The sequence below is a fragment of the Tenebrio molitor genome, chromosome 7 (genome assembly GCF_963966145.1).
Source record: "Tenebrio molitor chromosome 7, icTenMoli1.1, whole genome shotgun sequence".
In the NCBI taxonomy this organism is placed as follows: Eukaryota; Metazoa; Arthropoda; class Insecta; order Coleoptera; family Tenebrionidae; genus Tenebrio; species Tenebrio molitor.
The window spans coordinates 19,686,732-19,702,852 of NC_091052.1; the positions used below are offsets into that span (position 1 = coordinate 19,686,732).

The 16,121-nt window shown below is 35.1% G+C and overlaps 1 protein-coding gene across 3 annotated transcripts in view; it reads left to right on the top strand.

Annotated features, from left to right (window-relative positions):
- Positions 1-16,121, top strand: part of LOC138134380 (zinc finger protein 43-like) — a 56,661-nt gene that overhangs the window by 30,757 nt on the left and 9,783 nt on the right. Inside the window, exon 3 of one of the 3 annotated variants that reach the window (XM_069052605.1) lies at positions 4,686-6,310. The exons of the other annotated variants lie outside the window; for them this stretch is intronic. Coding sequence (XP_068908706.1) covers positions 4,700-5,974 — 1,275 coding nt within the window. The 5' untranslated portion in view covers positions 4,686-4,699 and the 3' untranslated portion in view covers positions 5,975-6,310. Of the gene's footprint in view, positions 1-4,685; positions 6,311-16,121 lie in introns of those variants that run through there. 3 annotated transcript variants of the gene reach the window in all.

Below are 16,121 nucleotides of genomic sequence, written 5' to 3' on the forward strand. Positions count from 1 at the left end.
CGCAGTTACAGCGTTTTCAATAAATGTCATTAATTTAGTTTGTCAGATTTGAAATTTGTCATAAACGATACAGGTACCTATGTTGCTTAGATACTGCCATCCTTGCAAACACCAACAATTAATTCCTGAGTAGGTACGTATTTTTGTGGTCAGCAGCGTCGAATGGGTGTGGATAGGGGTTAATTTATCCCCATTATTTTGGACCTAACGAAGGGGGGTTTTTTGGACTTGTTAGATCCTTCTCATGACCCAGAATTTTTTTGGCAGGTTATATCGGGACCACCCTGTATTCATCTAGACAAATTCCCGAATGAACAATTCAAACCAAAATAGAGCTCTATTTATCTAAAAGTACAATTATTAAATACACAGTTAACAAATTTGGAATCAGACTCGGAACTTCACAAAGCGGATTAAAGGTTTGGTTGTACTCACCACGGTACTTTTCCTGCAACAATTTAGCTGTTGTGTTCCAAATTGTTTTCACACTGTAGTCAATATCACTGCTGGAGTCGTTTCCGAAACGATTTTTAAATCCATTTCGGAAAACGTCAAAATAATTTTCCGACATTTTGTTTATTAATTTGAAACAAAAGCCTTGTCAACGTGGTTGTTCGCCGGAAGGGAGAATTTTGTCACAGGAAGACACATTTTCTGACCACGACTAGATTTTTTCGCGATATTCGGCACACTATTGGTCAATATCAACTGTTTTCATTACATGAAGGAATTTGTCTTGTCAAAATGATTTTTGAATGAACCGCCTTTCTATGGAAGTGCCAATATTTTTGAAACTCAGGATGCTATGAAATGGCCCACTAAGAAATTTGGCAACACAGCCATTGTCCTGGCCTGTTAAAATAGAGACCGCCTTGGTTGTACAGAATTGGTAGTGTGTGAACTTGTACGTGATTTCGTAAAGTAGTTGCACAACACTTTAATGAACTGATGACCTAAACATAGTGATGGACGAGAAAAAATTACTCCAGAGAAAACATTTTTATTAACTTTATGGTATTTGGGTAATCTTGAAACATACAGACAAGTCTCAGACAGATTTAATGTAACTTACAGCTCTATTCATAGATGTATGAGAAGAGTGCTAAAATTTCTACCTACTGAAAATTAGATATCAAATAATAAAATGGCCAACTGGAGAAAATATTACTGCTATTATAGACCGATTCGCAGCCAAAAAAGGAATAAATAATGTCATACTCATAGGAGCAATAGATGGCAGTCACATAGAAATACCTAAGCCATATAGGAAGCAACTGCCTTACATAAACCGGAAGGATTATCCTAGCTTACTTTTGCAGGGTGTCGTGGATCATAGAAAGAAGTTTATTGATGTATTTTGTGGTGAACCTGGTTCTTTTCGTGATGCACGATTACGCAGAAAATCTTCACTTTATGCCAAAATGGTGCAAAGTCCTTATCTAATGGAAAATCGTTTCCTTATTGGCGATTTAGCATATCCCAATTTATACTGGTTAATTACATCATTCAAAGATAATAGAAGGCTAACCTGAAATGAAAAATTATTTAATTCTCGATTATCGGCTACAAGAGTGGTGGTTGAAAACGCCTTTGGACTCCAGAAAGGTAGATTCAGGCAACTCAGACATCTGGACAATGTCAACTTGAAACTTTGTGCTAAATTGATAATGGCTGCATGTGTTCTTCATAACATATGTACTGATGAAAGGGATATCATTGAGTGTGACTATAAAAAGACTATAAAACAACACTCAAAGACAGAGAAAAATCACGCCGCAACCACTCACACAAAGCCGAAACTAAAATGGCTGAAATGCCCAAATTCCTCAATTACTCCCTGTTGACGCGCCAGTGGAAAGATCTCAACAGAGGGCCAACAGTGTCACTAACGCTGGCGCATAGTTTGAAAAGAGTCATAAAACTCATAAAGTGGTACTAGAGAGTGGCCGACTGATACCGCCTCTAAAGCATTGACGGTATAGGGAATGCTCCGTCCTGACAATACTAGGTCCATGGTCCTACCTAAAGAGGGAAGTTAGCTGACATGTAAGCTAATTTCTAATGAAGACATACCACACGACTCCCTAATAGACCAGCCCACAAATTTATACAAAATCGTTGCTGAAATGCTCTTGAAAATAGAGGATTTTGGATTTTCTTCATTTCCACATTTACATTTTTATACTTCGTAAAAATATCATACACTTCACCATTTGATTGTTTTACATGGAGCGAGAATTGGTCCCACAAAAATCCCAATACATATTTTTATCTCACGCGGTTCCAAATTTTCTTCGGGTATTACCAATATATTTTTTGATGTGAAGACAGGATGTGCTGAGGCACATACCTTGTTATACAGGGTGGTCCCGATATAACCTGCCAGAAGAAATCCAGTAATAGGTGACGATGAGTAGAACTCATACACAAAAAAAGTTTCTACTAAAAGTCTTTTCGTTTTCGAGATAAAAATAATTGAAAATTTGGTCAAAATTTGCTGTACGCTAATGAGTTAATCGGTTTTAAAAAGGTAATTCTGGTTACTTGGCTGCAATTTCTTTAGCAACGGTACCTGCAACACCTATGACATTTGTCAAGTTTAATTTTAAATTTGCGAATCCTTCAAAAAGTTATGAAATTCACAAAACAAGAATACGCTGATTTTCATTTACTCTATGGCGAAACACGTGGTAATTCAAGACCGGCAAGGCGACCATACGGCGAGCGTTTTCCTGAAGGAGTCCTTCCGTCTCGTTCTACTTTTGTGGAGCTACATCTGCATTTATGTGAGGTTGGTTCTGATTGATTCCAATGCGATGGCGTCCCCGATCCTCCATTTAACCCCTCTGGATTTTAATTTTTGGGACCACACTAAAGATTTGGTATACGAAGTTGAAATAAATACAAAAGGCCAACTCCAGAAACGCGTAACAGATTCGTAAAAACCCAGAAATGCTGAATTCTGTTTATGAAAATTGCTACCACCGTACTCAAATGTACATTTATTATAAAATAATTTTTCTAGTCTAGTTTACCTACCTTTCATTAGTTAGTAGATATTTTCAGTTAGAGTTAAAAGTACGAATATGTAAAGTGTAAATAAATTTATTCAATACATTATTTTGGCTATTTAACCACAATTAAGACGATACTCTTATTACACAGTTCTTTCACAGTTTTGCACACACTAACTCTACATTTATTTACACATTGAGGAACACCACTTTATTTATTAATTATTACTCATTCATCTCAGTCTACAAAATCAGCTTTTGTACCTAAATAAGCTGGTGAATTAACGCACACAGTGTACAGCGTTTTCAATAAATGTCATTAATTTGATTTAGTTTGTCAGATTTGAGATTTGTCATAAACGATTCAGGTACCTATGTTGCTTAGATACTGTCATCCTTACAAACACCAACAATTAATTCCTGAGTAGGTACGTATTTTTGTGGTCAGCAGCGTCGAATGGGTGTGGATAGGGGTTAATTTATCCCCATTATTTTGGACCTAACGAAGGGGGGTTTTTTGGATTTGTTAGATCCTTCTAATGGCCCAGAATTTTTTTGGCAGGTTATATCGGGACCACCCTGTATAGGTTCGGAAAAAATTTAAATAAATAGAAATGTGACTGCAATTTGGATACTTCTCTAGATACAGATCTGCAGCGACCATGCCATTTTTACGACATAGGTGTAGATACAGATCTGCAGCGACCATGCCATTTTTACGACATAGGTACCCCGTACATGAGAAACCATATCCACTTTCTCATTGTTTGAGTCATAAGAGTTCATAACCAAGTTTTAGAAAAACTGTCAAGACAAAGTTGACAATTCTCAAAGCAATGCAATCATGGATTAATGTTTTAATTTTTTTTAAATTACAGATCTAGTGAATACTGGAATGTATTTTTGGTTGCATCAAAGACCATTTCAGAAATACTCCACAATTGACTCATACTGTACAGGGTGATTCTGAAATAAGTTTGGAAAAAAAAGTGGAGTATCCTTGACACATAATTATTCTGCGTAAATGACTTTTGGAGGTGAAATCAAAAGTAAGGAAATTACCCTATATCCAACGCCTATGAATAAGTACCTAGGGAAAATTTGTCCGAATTTGTTCACTTCATTAGCAACCATTATTACATCAACGCCATAATGAAGTCGTAGGTGCAAGCACACTGCTTTGTAAATGTTTCTATGGAAATAATCGAGGGGAGTAAGGTTACGTTTGTGACTGACGGGCACCTTAGATTATTATTGTTGCTAAACTACCAAGATAATCAGGTAATCATCATTAACTCAGCAGCGTACTAGGAATTTTAACCAAATTTTCAATCATTTGTATCTGGAAAACGAAAAAACTTTTATAAGATTTTTTTTTTTTTGTCTATGACTTCTCATCATCACCAATTACCGGTTTTTTTCCAAACCAAACAAATCAAAATACTGTCCATTATTACAACCTGTGCTTTGAAGGTTTACACAAACGCGTCGTTAATTTATGGGGGGGAAAATGCTAAACAAAATTGCCGATTTGGAAAAAATGGTACATAGAAAAATTGTTCATCATGACGAGTTCTGTTACTGGTTAAAATTAATGTACTTATTTCTGTTACACCCTGTATGTATTATGATTAGTTTTTTTTAAGTATTGACATGAAATTAAATTTTCAGATTAAAAAATCAAAATGGAAAATTTGGAATATAGCGAGAGTATCCCGAAATGTGGCTACGGAAAGATTCGCAATTGCAAGAGACGTCCTTACGTGACCAAATCACCTTTCTACATGCCGAATCACACGAAACGTCACCGGTTGCCACTCGAATCATCCAGATGCGAAAGAAACTATTTAGAAAAATACAACTGCAAGCGCTGCAATTTTGAAACCGATCTTGTGGTCATTTTAAAGCAACATTTCAGGGAATATCACAGAAAGGACACTGATTGCGTGCAAGATCAACTAAAAAATGACACTGTTGTAAAAAGCTACATTTGTCAGAAGTGCACTTTTGAAACATATTCCATTTTAATGTGGATTAAACATTTGGATGGTTCATGTTTTAACCCAAAAGAAGATTGTGAGAATGTTAGTGAAGGAGAGTGGTACCGATGCGAATGTTGTTCCTTTAAGACAAAGGAGGCAACCGTTTTGGAAAAACACCAGGCCGCAAAGCAATCACTTCACCACTTCCAGTGGTATTGCTGTGATACCTGCGAATTTAAAACGGAACGGAACTACGACCTAAAACAACATAAAACAATTCATCACTCCATAGATGCCATCCAGTGGTATAATTATGATAAATGCGAATTTAAGACGAAATATAACGAAAACATTAAACGACATCAGAAAATTCATCTCTCATCAGATGATGCCATCGAGTGGTATAATTGTGATAAATGCGAATACAAAACGAAACGTAAGAACAACCTGAAACACCATAACATAATTCATCTCTCAGCAGATGCCATCCAGTGGTATAATTGTGATAAATGCGAATACAAAACGAAATATAAAGTTAAAATTAGACGACATAAGAAAATTCATCTCTCAGGAAATGCTGTTCGATGGTTTAGCTGTGATAAATGCGAATATAAAACGAAAAGAAGCGACAATTTAAAATCACATAAGAAAAAGCATCTCTTAACTGTTCAATGCCTTTACTGTGATGAGTGCGAATATAAAACGAATAGAAGCAACTATTTAAAACAACATAAGAAAAAGCATGTCCCAGCAGATGTTGTTAAATGTGATAAGTGCGAATATAAAACGAAAAGACGCAACCATTTAAAACAACATAAGAAAACGCATCTCTCAGCAGATGCTGTTCAATGGTTTTGCTGTGATAAGTGCGAATTTAAAACGAAACGAATCGACTCCCTAAAACGACATAAGAAACAACTGGTTTGTGTAAAACGACCAGTACTATCTAAAAACAACGTTGAACAAAGACTCAAATAAGAACTGTTCATAGCATTTCCCAACAATATAGATCGGTGTCACGTGGTTTCAGTGCGACGAATGTAATTTTTTCTACAGGAGTTTGGGAAAACTTTAACATTGTAATACTAATTTGAGTTAGGAAAAGTGAAAAATTTCCTACTAAGGCCGGGAAAAGATGATTTAAAACGCGTTCTATTCATTTTTTGTTAGCAGTGTTGATGTAGGAAAACGGACTTCTGCATTAGCAAAAGAATTGTACACCAACACTGAAGTAACAAATTGATTATTTTCTGTTTCTTTCTTGCTTGTTTTGAATAGATTAATGTGCGTTAAATAAATTTTTGTTTTTATGATTATTATTATTTCAATGCACCACCTCTATAGCTGTTGACTGGTTTATTTGTGATAGATTTCGGCACAAATACAAAAGCAAAAATATCATTCGAAGAGACACCCCAAACAAAATGTGTTCATAGAAGAATTCCAAAAATTCAAGTCTAATAAAATAATGCTACTTTTAAACAAGATTTTAACATACTTACATCAAATGAAGAGGCGTAGTGATTTATACGTTTATTACTATTGTAATACCCCAATTTGAATGAAAATTGCTGCCACCGAAACAAAGTAGAAGTACGTTTTTACAAGAGTGGTGCGTTCACAATCGACTTTTCAACGCCAACTTTGACCGGAAATTTAAAATGAACACCTTGGGTGCGTTTAGATTTGAAAGGAGTCGCCGTATGAAGGTGAATTCGGACGAAAGTTAACTTACACGCTATTTAGGAACGGTTCAAATCACATGTCACGTGACATCTGTCACTTTTCACGCTGCCATTGAAACTCTGCCTTTAATCAAGTTTTGCCGGTTAAAATTAAACAGATTGGAAATGAATGTTACGGAAATTCTTAAAAGTGGGGCTTTAATTTCTAGCAGATGTCTGTTTATTACTCACAATATTTCTTGATTCTTAAAATTCAAGTAGCGATGATGATACCTACTGAAGAAATTATAGTCTAAGATCACACTGCATGATTTCGACGTTCATCTGTTTTTTAATCGAAATACCATTAGATATTATAGATAATTATGAATAGAGAAATATGTTTCTGCAGGGTTGCCTATCAAAATATGGACACGAGTATTTTTTTAATTAAAATTAAATGAATTATTTTTTTCCAAACAGTTTCGTTCACTTGTTTTTTACATAAATTATAATTCATTTCAAAGAGAGATGTGTAAAGAACTTGAAAAGTTTGGGTTGCCATTTCTCAGTTGCCAACTTCACGTCATTTTTTATGGAACACAAAAATAGAAAAAACAAGTTCATCATAAAGACAAAGACACATCCATGGTGATGTTCTGATATTTCTTAAATCCGATACACACAATCCTAAAGTAGCTGAACAACACTTTAATGAACACTGTAAATCAGAAATTGCTGTTGAAAGGCAGATATTGTCAGCATTGTGGCTTCTTGCTACGTCAGACAGTTATCGGTAAATTCATATTGTATTGTGAATTGTGATTAGGTTTCAAAATTGTGTCTATTTTAGCTCTGTTGGGTTACAGTTTAATATGGGTAAATTATTATCACTTTTTACTTGATTTGAAAGGGTTGTTAAAAGTGGGCCATTGCACCACAAATAATTTTTGGCCTTCATGAGAGAAACGTCAAGGTGTTAATGAGGCTTTTAGAAGATTTGCTGGAATGAGGGGAGTTCGTCGATAGCTCTATCGACGGCACTTTTGTGAAAATAAAAGCTCCAAAACATAATTCTCATGTACCGGGTGAGTCAAGTTTTACCGCCCGAGCGAAAACACCCACTTCTAATCAATTTAAAATTCTCAAAAAATTCAGGGATGATTGTGTATCACTGCAGAACTGTTGGTTGTGGTGGATCCGGAACCTACGTGTGTGGCTCCAGAAAATAACTACACAACGTGTAAAGCGTAACGAGATAAAGGTTTATTAAATAAAATGTGTATTCAGTACAACGTATTGTGATGGAGTCAATGTGTATGCGCGCCGGGGTGCGCAGAACGCAGAATCGTTGAATCGCTTGAATATTCCAACAAGAACAATCTGTAAAAATTTCAAAATGTTTAATGAAACAGGTAAAGATTTCGATTTAATTCAATAACCGCCACATTAATATACATAATTTTTCACTGAGAGTCCTTTCAAACATTTGAGAAAAATTTGGTGTCATTAAAATAATGAAAACATCACAGGTTTTTGAAATAAATGGAATTTGAAGTTCAAAATTTAGCTATGATTTATTATTAAATTGGACGTTCAGTTCCACAAAAGAAATTGACGTAGGTTCTTTATGGTACCCTTTAGGGGCTTAAGCATTGGGCGTATCCGAGTTCCTCCCGGTGGTCACTTCTTTACCTGGATAACCCTTTTTAACGGACGAGTTCCTCCCGAGGTTATCGGGCCTATTATGGTTATTTATAAGTGAGATTTACCCCTGCATCCCACCAAAAAAGAGATGGTTTTAATCATTGGTCGCAAGAAGTACCTATGTCTTCTTATAAAGAAATATTTAATTTAATATTTTAGGAAAGACAATGTAATTCCTAATTACCCCATCATTCTTATCACCAGTGTTAATCCCTTACCGTTCACTACCTGCTACAAGACCTGAAAATTTCTGACCGCCGGGAGGAACTCCGCTGCCGCCTAAGCATTACTAGAAAAGTTGCCAACAGATGTTTCTCAACAATGAGATATTTATTTATGGCACTGTAGCTGTAAATCTTGGTCATTTTTCGCTCTTACTGTTAAAATTGGAATAATCCAAAAACGAATAATTTTCTTTTTGATGTGAATTTCATAAATGTGTTCTTTGAATTAATTGTGAATTATGAGCGTGTACGAAAAAAAATGTTTTTTTGCCCATAATCGATTTTTAAAATTTTATGGCTCTGAATGAAGTGATAACGGAAAATTGATAGCACACATTTGAAGTCTTATATCAAGCGAATGTAACCCTCAAGTTTCGTGATTTTTATTATTTTTTTAGTAGGGTTAATCGTGCGGGCGGTAAAACTTGACTCACCCGGTATATATCAACCGCAAATGCTTCCACGCAATAACACTTCAAGCTATTTGTACTCCTTCATTGGAATTTACAGATTGCTTTAGTGGTTATCTAAATAAGAGAGAATAATCAGCAATATTTTGATGAACAGGAATATATCATTGGTGATACTGATAAAGCTTATGCTGTCTTACTATATTGCAATCCTCCAGGGTGTCCCAGAACTTGCTCCCCAGAGAAAACTGACCAATGCCGACGACAATATAGATTCCAAGAATGCAAAACGAAGAAAAATTAATGACTTGCATAACATAGTTGTGAGACATCTAAGATCTACCAATTCCAGAAAGGGAACTCCAGGTGTTAATGTGAATAGAATCAGTTGCTAAGCGTATATTATCACACTTTCAGAATGACATTTCTGCCAACATGTTAGGTTAAGGCAGATGTTATTTAAGATGTCACACTCGCCATCGATCACATGAATCTATTTTTTTTGTTCGACACTGTCAGAATTTGAGAATTTTCTCCTATGTGAACGGATTTTGATAAATGTCACAACTTGTCAAAACGAAACCTCAAGCTAATTTTAGAGGTTTTAAGCGATCTGGAGCCTTTAAGGGGCTCGTCGACAAAAAAAACGTTGTATTCAACTCGTTCGTGTGTAAATTGGGCCTCTTTTGGCCCTCGTGGGCCTTTAAAACGCTCGTTTCACTCGCGTTTTAAAATGGCCCACGCGTGCCAAAAGAGGCCCAATTTACACACAAACTCGTCAAATAAACTACTATTATTATTTTTTAACTCTGAACATAGTCCGTACTTATTCCCTATGTTTAATTTTAAAAAACACAGATCAATGCATTGTGAGTTGCTATCCAACCTACTATACCGAACACCAGAGATTTTGAAATAATGTTAAAAATTGTTCCGATTGATGGAATTGGTCTATCATGTGTTGCATTGGAAATGTCACGCACATTTCTAATGCTCTGATTGGCATAGAATAACTGCATTATGTGTATTTCTTCTTCAAACAACTTGACCATTTTGTTAAACTGTCAAGTACTTATTTTGGTTACCTTGGTTACGTGATTACATACATGCATTGACCTGTGTTTTTTAAAATTGAACATAGGGAATAAGTATGGGCTATGTTCAATGTTAAAAAAATGTCCCGGTATACCGGGTGATTCAGTTTGGTATTCGCGGACCCATATCTTTTTTGTTTTAAGAAAAAAGTATAGCAAACCATATATATTTGTAAATCGCTTGTGAAACTACAATAGATGATGTTGTCAAATCTTCTCTACGATGACATATGTCAAAGTTAAGACAGTCAACTTTTTTTTTTAAATAGTACACTATACATTTCTTAGCCTATTCTTGTAAAGTTTTTTTTTCTACATTTGAATGTATAAAAAAGTTAACACTTACATCAGAAAAAAAATCGAGAAAAATAATAAAATATTTAATTTATTCGAAAGCGTTATTTTCTAAAAAGAACAAGTAAGCCAAACATTTGTAAATTCACACATGTTGGTTCCCTGCATGTCACTATTTACAAGACAACCACGTAGCCAAAAAATAAAATGATTTGACCTTGTTTGTTTTCAAGCCTCGGGTGCGCCTCGGCGAGAAAACTGAGACTCGGACAAAATACCAAATCCATACTGAATTTACTATGCTAAATTCGCGTTATGTTGGTTCCCTGCATCTCACTATTTTAAGAATTACATAGCCAAAAAATAAAATTATTTGACAGTGAAATACCCGATCCATCCTGAATTTACTTTATTCGAATATTAGAATTTACACTTATTCGAATTTTACATAGTCACCTATTCAAATATTCGAATAATTCGAATACGATTCCCAAGACTCATCACGTCATTCATGCACTATCAAAATTCAACTAGGTAGGTACATATTTTCATCGTGTATGCATTCAAAGCGGTATAGTCAGGAAGAAGTTAGGTTTCGAAGCCAGATGTTATAACATAGTTATTTATGTAAATGTAGGTTATAACATAGCTATTTATTTAAATGTTGGTACGTTAATAATTGACGCTATTAATGTCAAAATTCAATTGTCTCCATGGCTAACTAGCTCTTTTTATAAAATAACACTTTCGAATAAATTAAATCATATTTTATTTTTTTTCTCGATTTTTTCCTATTGCAAGTGTCAACTTTTTTTACACATTCAAATGTAGAAAAAAAAGCTTTACAAGAATAGACTAAGAAATGTATAATGTATTATTTAAAAAAAAAAAGTTGACTGTCTTAACTTTGACATATGTCATCGTAGAGAAGATTTGACAACGTCATCTATTGTAGTTTCATAAGCGATTTACAAATATATATGGTTTACTATACTTTTTTCTTAAAATAAAAAAGATATAGGGGCGCGAATACCAATCTGAATCACCCGGTATATGAAAAAACGTACTATGGCGGCCAAAAAATTTCGGCCGTCATTTTTCCGTCATTTCAAAAAAATCGGTGTAGTCCATTCCTTATTGTCATTATGATTGATGTTTTTACTTGTCACTTTTGAAAGTCAAGCAAAATGCCATCGGGTAACTCTTGCACAAAGAGGAATGTCCCAAGCTCAGATTTCGATGGACCTTCGTATACCTAAAAGTACAATTTCGTCCATTCTTCAGAAATGGAGACAAAATGGAATAGAACTATTGAAAGACGCCAAGGCTCAGGGAGGCCTAGCACATTTACTGCAGAAGAAGATAATATGCTTCTCCATAGATTACGGAATAGCCTTTTTATGACGGCTGTTGAAGGGGTAAATACAAGCAAATACAACGGAAAGGAGCGGTCGATTTTCGGCAAACATATGGGCATGGATTTTAGTAGATAGACCTGGGCTAATGTTGTCTCTAGAAGATCGGCTCAACAGTGATGTTTATGTTAGGATTCTTGAAGACGTGATGATGCCTTTAGTTTCAAGAATTTTTCCGAATTTTAACTTCATATTTCAACAAGACAATTGTTCAATGCATTCAGCACATAGGGTAGCAGAATGGTAGCATAAACGTTCTTGATTGGCCAAGTCGCAGTCCAGATTTTTGGTTCGTAATTTGCAACAACGACAAGTGATTCGGAATAGGGCAGAACTTTTGACTGCGATTACTAATGCATGGCAATCATTACATAGGAATTATCACAGAGATTTATGCCTCTCCATCTCGCGTCGTGTAAGACGAGTTATTGACGCCAATGGAGCAATGACCAAGTATTGATTTTAAACTTCATTCATTTTATCTTTTGATTTAGCTAAGTACTTAAACAAAAATAAATGTTTCATTTCCTTGTCTTTGCCTTAATGTTTTTCGTTTGATTTTTTAAAAACTACGGCATACTCGTGTAATTTCCACGGTTCTCTGTTTGGTACTTTAATCCAAAAATAGCCGCAAGTCTGCCTCTAGTCTCTAGTGCCACTAGCGACTAGCGGTCGTGTGGTAATTGTGTAAGAGTGGAACTTGTCCTTTGTATTCACAAAATTTGAACTGATGGACTGAATGACAGATTGTCAAAATGACAATAACGATAACAAAACGAGGTTATTGGTGCTTAAGGGTAATTTACACTTCATGTCGGGGCCTTGACAGTGACGGACGAAATTTTTTGGCCGCAATAGTACATACAATTAATGGTTTTTTTGAGGTGTCTTCTTTTTATATATTTTTCAAGCGCTAGTTCAAAATTATACTATGGTCTTAATTAATACGTAACACTGTTGTCTCAGTTTAATGGAGTAAGATTTACAAATTTAACTAATAATGATTCCAATATTTTGTGTATAGCCTCATATTTACAATATTGTGGAATTAAGTAAAACAAGCGTGTACATATCTCAGAAGTAACATAATATAAAAAAACTGCCTGGTTGGGTGAAAAACCTGTTTTGGTTAAAATTGCGAGCCTCTCTAATTTATAGTCGTCCAAAGTAGCTAAGAGCTCATAAAATTTTAGGGGTTTAACGAGCCATTATAAAAATTGTTAACTTATGTCAAATGATTTATTGCGGGATTGACAAACCGCCCAAGTGAACAGCAGCAGGTAAAAGACGCTTTGAATTAGAAAGTTTTTAAATCAACCTATCTATTACCATTTAATAAATAACAAGTTTCTGTTTTGCAAAATGTATAATTTGAATTAAATTCATATACTCATAAATCGTTCAATTCATCATCACTGTCGTCTTCTTCATTCAGGTGTATAACAATTTCGGGATAAGGCTGAGTTGTCTGAAAACTGTTTTCTACGTCAATAGTGTGTCTTACGCAATTGCGCCATAATACACAATCAATTTTTGCAGTTCTGTGTCTTATTAATTCTATAACGCTGGACCCTAATCCCGGAGTGAACATCAGAGTCTGTATGGTGTGACGTGATTGGTAAGGACAAATGTCCTCCACATGATTGAGCAGTGTGTTGACAGAACCAATCACTAGTGCCAACCATTTCCATTTTTATTTTCTTATGTTACCGTTGATTACACAAGGTCTTAAAATAATGTAGCTTAGGCACATTTGATTACAAATTTCTTGATCACCGATATATCCAATGACAGATTGTTGACAAACAGAGTTATAGAGGTTAATAAAATAAACATGTGGACAGGTCGGTGCAATGTGCAATAGACTCGGCGAGCGAACGTTGCCAATGTTAATAGTCATTTGTACAACTAATTATGAAAGACATACTTTTTTTCACGAATTTGCAGTTTAATTAATGAGGGCGTAGCTCGAGTTAATCAAGCAAATAAGTGAACAAAAGAGACTTTCATAACGTGTTGTACACGTAATTTTTTTGCATATCGATGTAATTTGAAAAATTTGGTCTAAAAGGATTTATGAAAAATTACAAAAAAAAATAAGTATGCTTTGACAATCATCTCCTAGGAGATGGAATAACATGATGCAAAAAAGTACTACTTTCACTACGATTTTTCGTGTAAAAAAGTGATACTTTCTCTACGATTTGGCATGTAAAAAAGTGCCACTTTCATTACGATATCCAAAAAGTGTTTTACCTCAAAATCCCTAGTACTTATTATGATGTTGTCTCGGCAACTTTTTGTTTTGATGTTACGAGTTTGGAAAATTGTCAAGTCAATGTGTAATGGTATAAAAAAATCAAATGCACGCCTATGACATATCATGCAAATGTCAACTCTACCCCACCTACACAGTTGCCACATACATTTTCGTACATAGTTGCCATATTTATCCATAATCATTTTGAATCACACAATATTTGTCAAATAAACCAACAAAAAAATATCCGTTTGCAGTGTTGCAAACAGCAGAATTAAAAAATGATCATAATTGTATTGCCAACTCGTTGTATTTCCAGTCCTTCTCGATCACCCCCCGTTGTACAGTAAATTGAACAATTCAAGGTTTACACGTATATAAGTCAAGACTTGTATGGAGTGTTTTTTTTTTAATTTTACGTCATAGTAGGCGTTGAATCGACTGTTCAACGCCTACTACGAGGTGAAATTAAAAAAAAACACCTGATATACCGCTTTTGAATTCAAACCAACCGCCAACAAAAGCCAGCGACCACGGGGGGGGGGGGGGGGTTTGAAAGCCGACAGGGGATGAACGGCCATGTTTTATTCTTTTATTCTTAAAGACACTTTTGTGTTGACTGCAGAGGAGTGCAAAAGTACTGTGCATTTTTCTGTGTTTTAATTTTGCGATTTTGCTGTTGCTGTCCAGCTTCTGTTTTTGAATTAGGTATGTGTTTGGGGTACTAAAATTATTTCTGTTTCGCGCGAAATGTATTTTAACAATAATAAGACACGAATAGGTCGCACGTGGGTTGGTGATGTTTCCACCATGTTTTATAAAATCCACAATTATCTCGACCATCCACATGTATTACGCTTTTAACATTTATAAGCTTGCGAAGGAGCGTAAGGCAGCCTGGTTCTAGCTTTGCAAATTTTATAAAATCGTATGGACCATGTTTTTTTTTTTGTCAAATCAGGTTTAACAGTTCACTAACTTTCCTAAAAGAAAAGGACACCAAGTTTTAGAGTTGGTCTGTGGCTTTCACAATTTATAAGCACACTCCCTCATTTTTGATCCCCTTTTAATTATTCCGAGTGACGCTTTTGTGTAATAAGTATTTTTGCTCAACGCTTTAATCAAAATGTTAAAGTTTCCACTTTCCATCCCTTCTATAGCGTATCTGCCGCACATTGTAAATTACCTTGGAAAAGAGAGAAGGATGCTAAGGTTCTCGTCAAGGAGTATAGAATAATAGGGAGGGGACATACGGCCGCTCGAGTGAAGCCGCCTTAATGCGCATGTCTGCTATTAGTACGCCCCAAGAAAGTGAATAAAATCAGTAGTGGAATTATGTAACTCGGATAGAAAGAAATTTCCTATCTTTCCTGTCTATTCTCCACAACGCTACCATGTAACTAGAATCGTGCATCACCGGACAAGCCGATGCAGAGTTCGGGCGTAGAAAACTAGAAACACCCTCACTAGTCTTTCCAAGTTGTCGTTCTTTGTCGTGTGCACGCTACGTGTATAGTGCGGTTCGTGTCACTAAACTGACTACCGGACGCGGACTACCTAATGAAACAATGAAACATGGAGTTTATGCATGATGCAATTTATAAATGCGGCTCTACGTTTGTATTTGCCGATTTCCGGTAAAACTGCACCACAGAAAATCTTGAAAAATATTTGATTTGCAATTTTAACAGTGATAAATTAATATATGTAATATGTTTTGTATATTTTATGTAATTATGTTTACTCTGTTGATTACGTAGGTACAATAAAAAATATAAGTATAATATAATACAGGGTTATTCTAAATGATTGTAGTCGAAGTAGGCCATGCCCATGTTATTAAATTTTTGCCGCTTTTATGTGAACTGTTAATTTTGTCGCTGTCACTGTCATTTTTTAGGTGAAAAGTGCGGTGATGAGCATTTTATTTATTTTTGTTAAATTAAGGACTGAATTCAGAAATATTGAGTTGTTTTACAACAAATTCTGTAATATTGAATTGTTTTGCACATACTTTAACTCCGGTGTGTACTCACTTATTCACATAATTTTGATGT